The 7,120-nt window shown below is 38.9% G+C and overlaps 1 protein-coding gene across 1 annotated transcript; it reads left to right on the top strand.

Annotated features, from left to right (window-relative positions):
- Positions 1-5,609: 5,609 nt before the first annotated feature.
- On the top strand, positions 5,610-6,838 carry LOC111877206 (formyltetrahydrofolate deformylase 1, mitochondrial). The gene is made up of 7 exons (XM_052771847.1): positions 5,610-5,629; positions 5,727-5,877; positions 5,958-6,031; positions 6,109-6,268; positions 6,343-6,441; positions 6,518-6,604; positions 6,698-6,838. Exons 1-7 carry the CDS (start codon positions 5,610-5,612, stop codon positions 6,836-6,838), a joined length of 732 nt encoding a protein of 243 aa, XP_052627807.1.
- The last annotated feature ends 282 nt before the right edge of the window (positions 6,839-7,120 follow it).

The following is a 7,120-nucleotide window of genomic DNA, read 5'->3' on the forward strand; positions in this document are numbered from 1 at the left end:
ACTAGGAGCAGTCGTATTTGCTCTGAAGATCTGGAGACACTACCTGTATGGTAAAAAAAGCATGATCTTTATAGACCACAAGAGTCTACATCACATCTTCGACCAGAAAGAGCTCAACATGAGACAACGACGGTGGGTAGAGCTACTTAGTGATTACGAGTGCGAAATTCGTTATCATCCGGGGTAAAGCCAATGTAGTAGCTGACGCCCTGAGTCGGTAGGAATATACTGGTCGTAGAGTCAAATCTTTGACTCTAACTATCCATTCACACTTGTCCACGCAAATTAAGGAGGCTCAGCTCGACGCTTTGAAACCTAAAAACGTGGCTGGTGAATCCCTTAGAGGGATGGATAAGAACTTAGAATTCAAGGGTGGCGGAGCCTTATACCTCATGGATCGGATCTGGACACCGAAACACAGTGGCTTCAGAGACTTGGTCATGATGGAAGCTCACAACACTCGTTATTCCGTCCACTCGGGTTCAGATAAGATGTATCTGGATCTTAAGAAGTTATACTGGTGGCCTAACATGAAAGTAGATATTGCTACCTTCGTAAGTAAGTGCCTTACTTGCGCAAAGGTGAAAGTCGAATACCAGAAACCCTCCGGTCTTCTACAACAACCGGAGATACCAGAATGGAAGTGGTAGCGGATCACTATGGACTTCATAACCAAGTTGCCCAAGACGACGGGTGGACTTGATTCCATATGGGTCATCGTCGATAGACTGACCAAGTCTGCACACTTCTTGCCAATCAAAGAAACAGACAAGATGGAGAAACTCACACGAACATACATTAGGGAGATTATAAGACTGCACGGTGTTCCTATATCCATTATCTCAGATAGATATAGTAGATTCACTTCGAGGTTTTGGCAGTCATTACAAAGTTCCTTAGGGACTAGGCTGGACATGAGTACAACCTACCATCCACAGACCGACGGGAAAAGTGAGAGAACTATCCAAACCTTAGAAGATATGTTGCGTGCCTGTGTGATTGACTTTGGAAAAGCTTGGGATACCCATTTACCCCTTGTCGAATTTTCCTACAACAACAGTTATCACACGAGCATAAAGGCAGCTCCATTCGAGTCCCTCTATGGCCGAAAGTGCAGATCCCCTCTGTGCTGGGCTGAGGTGGGTGATACCCAGTTAGCTAAGGGACGAGTTCCCGAAAGCACTCTCACGGGTCCGGAGATCATTTAGGAAACGACAGAGAAGATCGTTCAAATTCATGAACTATAAAAAAGCCTCTAGAGACCGACAGAAAAGCTACGCTAACAAGCGGAGGAAACCATTAGAATTCCATGTGGGCAACCGATTCCTACTGAAGGTCTCACCCTGGAAGGGCTTGATATGCTTTGGAAAGCGTGGGAAGCTCAATCCAAGATACATAGGGCCTTTCGAGATTCTCGCGAGAATCGGCCCTGTAGCTTACAAACTCAATCTACCGCACGAACTCAGTAACGTACATCCTACCTTCCACGTCTCGAACTTGAAAAAGTGTCTGTCCGACAAGACTCTTGTTATTCCACTCGACGAGATCGTGATCAACGAGAGCCTCAACTTCGTGGAGGAACCAGTAGAGAACATGGATCGAGAGGTCAAGCAAACAAAGCAGAGCCATATCCCGATAGTGAAGGTGCGCTGGAACACAAAGCGTGGACCTGAATTCACTTGGGAACGAGAGGATCAGATGAAACTGAAATACCCTCACCTTTTCGCTTAGTTATTTGTAACTTCTTAATTGCTCAAATTCTAATTTCGGGACGAAATTCCTTCTAACGGGGGGATGATGAGACAACCCAAAATTTCCATTCTGTACAAACAATATCACTTCAATAGAAGTTATAGCAGTCACAGTTAATTTTCAGACTTTTTCGTGTAAGTTTGAGTAATTCAGGGTTTACACTTCAGGAAATATCAGGAGAGTGGATGCACTAGGGTTTTGTGCAACACTGTTATTCCAACACTCTGTTATATGAGAAATCATTTCAGGAATAAAAATATTTTCTACCAAAAATATCTCAGGACTATAAATAGAATTCTGAACCAAATTCATTCATTATTCGCATTTCCAACTAGAGAAAAGCCATTTTCTCTCTCACGGATCTTCGGGTTTTTATCCCAAAACGTGAGTATCTCTTGCTAGTATTGTTAGATAGCTTAATATGTGTTAATAACATAGATTACATAGCTAAATATCGAGATTTAGGAGTTAACTCCCCAAGGTGTTCTTGGGCGGTAAACTCCCGAAACAACGCCTAGACCTTCCCTTGTGTTATGCTACTACCTTAGACTCATATATATGTGTGTTAGGGACAGGAAAACAACCAAGAAACACAAAAACATGGGTGTTCACGGCCCAAGATGATCTTTGACCGTGAACTCCGATAACTTGGATCAAAGGGTGCTTTTAAGGCACCTAAAGCCTTAGAAAATTACTAGGAATTGTTTCCACTTAAATCAAGGACCAAAACACATCAAAAACACCACTCAAAGTGAGTTCACGGCCTTAATAAGGTTCTTGGGCCGTGAACATCAAACAAAGGCATCAAAGTGTGCCTAAGGCCTTCATATGCTTGGGATAAAAGTCTAAGACCTATACCACATGTGCAAGAGACTTGAAAGCATCAAAAACACCATTCCAAGGGAGTTTACGGCAGTAAACTCCAAATGAAATGGCCTTAGGGACATAAACTCTTCTAAGGAGTGTTTCTATGCCTTTAACCCTTCCAAGAATTAACCCACAAAGTTGGAATGCTTCTAGGGATTATTTAACACCTTAAAACAACCAAAGACATTAAGCCTTGGAGTTTACGGCCGTAAACTCAAGAGTTTACATCCGTAAACTCCATGTGTGAGGTTATTTGGAGAGTAAACTCATGTATAGGGTCATTTGGAACCCTAAACCCAAGTGCCTTGTCCCATAATAGCTTAGATGCAATCCTTAGGGCTTATAACACTTATATAAACTATTTATTATGTTCTAGGATGTCTTAACATTATCAATTAGTAATTTAAGACTAATTGAGTGCATATATATGTGTGATTATATGTTCATTAGGATCGTAGTGTGTGTAAAAGTCCTCACTTGACACCTAACAATCCTACACCGTCCAGTTCATCCAAACCACCATCTACAGGTGAGTTCATACCCCTAATCAATGTTTTAAATAATTTTAAATGCTTTAATGGGGGGGGGGGGGAATACAAGTAGAAAACAGCATGTTATTAAATCATCTTTATGTATTTCATAACTGTGTTTTCATTCAACAGATTTCACATACTACAAAATATGATGCATGAAATGGTTTTCTACCTTTAAAATACTTTGTTATCAAATGTATTACTTTTGAAATGTTTATCAAAATGACATCAAGTCACTTTTATATTTGTTCAAAACCCTTAGATGTCTTACAAAACCATTTTACATTCTTAAACTAAACTATGCATATACACTTATATTCTTATATATGTATTGATGTTATAGTTTTCATCTTCATTTAGTTTCCCACACTCTTGTGTAGCAAGGGTGTATAAACCTACTTGAACAACCAATTACCTTTCAGTTAACTATCATAGGGATAGTTAGAAGATAACAAACATTATTCCTATTACAAGGAATCACACAAGAGTCAGTTCATTCATGAGTCTATATCAGTGCATTACTTGATACATGAGTACGTTTACATATGTTTACATGATACATGAACATGCTTACATGGGTACTTGTACTTAGAGTTACGAGGAAGATTTATTCGTACCTTCTGTGTAAATTTTCCTGCCCATCCCAGTTGAAGGGGATGTCTAGACGAGACTAACCATTCCGGAACTCAGCTGTTAGCACTAGTTGAGTGATGAACATCTACGGATGCCTATGGTTACTATCTATATTAGGAGATCGATACCGGGACTAACCCTCCCTCCACCCTGCTGCCACTACAGAGGATGAGTGGACAATCTTCGGATGTTCATTAGGGTATACCTTTCACTTCGGCGATGTCGTGTTAATCCTGGTCACCCAGGGATAACACTTACATGATTATGCTTTTTCCTATTTACTTTATTTTGTGATACTTTCACATAAACGATGAGTTAGACTAAGTACTTTAGTACTAGTCAATAGAAGGAAAAACTATCATTTTACTTACAAAACATTCGGGTCTTGGTTGAAGACTACTTTACATACTGATAGAAAATAAGGGATTTTCTAGGGCTTTTCATACTTATATCAACATTTTCATTTAAAGGTTTACATGACTTTTAAAACAGCTTTTCAAAGCAAGACAATGACACTTAAATACTTATGAATTCACTAGCTTTAAAGCTGATACTCTTTTTCAAAATAACTTGTATTCTCAGGTCATCAGTAGACAGGTACGGTGGCCAGGTTTTGAGAAGACGGAGCAGATCACTACAAGAAAAAAGACCTTTAATGACACGCTTTTTACGACACGCGATAATTAACGATACGCAAAAGGACGTGCCCTTAAAATAGTGTCATCTCTCCAAAAAATTTAAGGATTTACGTCACGCTTTATTGCGTGCCCTTAATTTGGTGTCTCAAGAAAAAAAATTAAAAACACGGAGGGCTCTTTATCTTAAACGCGCGTCGTCTCTACCTGTCGCTTTATAATTTTAATGAAACGCGCTTTTAGTAGACAAGGGGGGAAATGAAATCCCCAAAATTTTGAAAACCCGCCTTTTTTTTTCTATCTTCTATCTATCTTTCATCTTCAACCTAACAAGGACGAGCATTGCACTCTTGATTTCCCTAACTCTTTCTCATTTTCTGATTCAAACTTGAAAGAATCGAAAAAAAAAATCTATCAATTTTGAAGCCTAAAAAAATCTAACAAGGACGAGTATCCATCGATCCGACTTCCAAAAATAGAGGGCATTGATTCCACGTCTTTCGGGGTTGGGAGGAAGGAAAAACTGTTGGTCCCGTGTGATCTAATTGGTAGAGGGCATCGATTCCCTAACTCTTTCTCATTTTCTCCACCATCGCTGCTTTCGCTAATATCCACTCCGACCTCTTATGAACGCAAATGGTAAATATCTGCTTCGATTTCCCGATTGGTCTTCATCGACGGTGGTGGTGAGTCGGAGGTGCCATGTTGATGTGATTATTACAATCGATTGCAGAAAATGAGAAGATTTAGGGTTTTTTCTTCGTCCAGTGGAATACTTTCAGGTTTTGTCTCGACTCCTTTTATTTTATTTTCTTTCTTTTCCTTTCCTTCTGCCATCTGCTTCCTTTCCCCACCTCTTCTTTCTTATTTGGATTCTCCAGGCGATATGCTACTGTGGCGATTCAGTCGGTGGCGGGTCAGCCTCAATTTCATAACATTTTAAGGGATTGCTGTTGGTGTTCATCGACGGTCGTGGTGGGTCGGAGGTGCCATGGTGATGTGAAGAAATAGAGAAAAAGGAATATAGTCATCACTTGCTGATACCGACGACGATCCGTTTTCTGCATTAGCCAGATTGAATGACTTCAAAGGAGGTTCGTATTTCTTTTGTATGTTTTTTTATCCCAATCAATGAATGGATTTTTTCCCCTGTATACGTTGGGCATCTTTCTTTTTTGTATCCCAATCAATGAATGGATTTTTTCCCCTGTATGTTGGTTTTACAAGTGCAAGTATATTAATCTACTAATAATCCCAACTTGACATGAAGTTGATAAGTAACAAGTAAGAATAAATTGTGTTTCAGTGAGTTTGTGTTCGACCCAATTAAATGGCAGCGGAAGCAAATGAACGAGGACTTACTTGACCTATCAAAGATGTTCAATGCAATTAAATCGCTTGTTCGAGTGCCTTCTGTAGACCCCAAATATAAAATTGCTCTTCTTGCTTCTAAGCAGGTTCTTCTTCTTCTTTCTAGAAAAAATTGTTAGTGAAAACCAAAAATAGTATTATATTAGTAAGGAGGTTGCTGGTGCAGGACCATTGTCTTGTTGATCTACTGCATGCTTGGCAAGATGGAAAACTTCCGGTTCAGATAAGCTCTGTAATCAGGTAAAGCATGGAACTTTTTTTTATTTGTTATCTTTGACCAGTAAATGATATGTATAATATGTCTGTATTTTGAACAGCAATCATGATAGGGTGGGGAATACCCATGTGATGCGGTTCCTTGAAAGACATGAGATTCCATATCATTATCTGTCCAAGTCAAAGGAGAAGAATGTAGAAGATGAGATATTGGGGTTGGTTGAAGATACAGATTTCTTGGTCCTTGCTAGATACATGCAGGTAAATGTTTTTCTAGTAGTAGTATAGCAGCAGGATTGGGAAAAAGGTCTTATTTGTTTATTTACCCAGGACAGGTGTTGTCTGGAAACTTTTTGAAAAGATATGGGAAGGATGTGATCAACATACATCATGGCTTATTGCCATCATTCAAGGGAGGAAATCCATCTAGGCAGGCAGGTTCTGTGTTCCAATTTCCAAATTCTGTTTTAAGCTTTTTATGTTTTTATGTTTTTTATTGGAGAATGACAGGCTTTTGAAGCTGGGGTCAAATTGATTGGTGCCACAACCCATTTTGTCACGGAGGAGCTTGATGGGGGCCCAATCATTGAGCAGATGGTAATCAAAGAGTTTTAAGTTTCTCAGTATCAGTAGGATGCAGTATATATATGCTAAGGTGAAAAGTCAAATAGTTTCTGTTTGGGTTTGCAGGTTGAGAGAGTCTCGCACAAGGATAATTTGCTGAGTTTTATTCAGAAATCTGAGAATCTTGAAAAACAATGCCTTATGAAGGCAATCAAGTCATATTGTGATACTTGTTTAAATAGGGAAACTGTTGTTGATTTTGATTGATATAGGGGGTGTTTGGCTAAGTTTATTAAAACAACTTATTAGCTTATTAGAGGTTCAACACCGCTATATATAAGTTAAAAAAAAGTGTTTGGATAAAAAATAACTTATTCTGATGGAAACCTCTAATAAGTAGTCATTTTTTCATAAGTTACCCCATACTTATTAGCTTATAACCTAATAAGTTATAAGCTAATAAGCAATAAGTTTTTTTTTTTGCCAAACACCCCCATAATATATAATATACAAGTGGAAGGATACTTGAAGTCTTGTTATAAAAGATAA

The sequence above is a fragment of the Lactuca sativa genome, chromosome 5, assembly GCF_002870075.4.
Source record: "Lactuca sativa cultivar Salinas chromosome 5, Lsat_Salinas_v11, whole genome shotgun sequence".
NCBI lineage: Eukaryota > Viridiplantae > Streptophyta > Magnoliopsida > Asterales > Asteraceae > Lactuca > Lactuca sativa.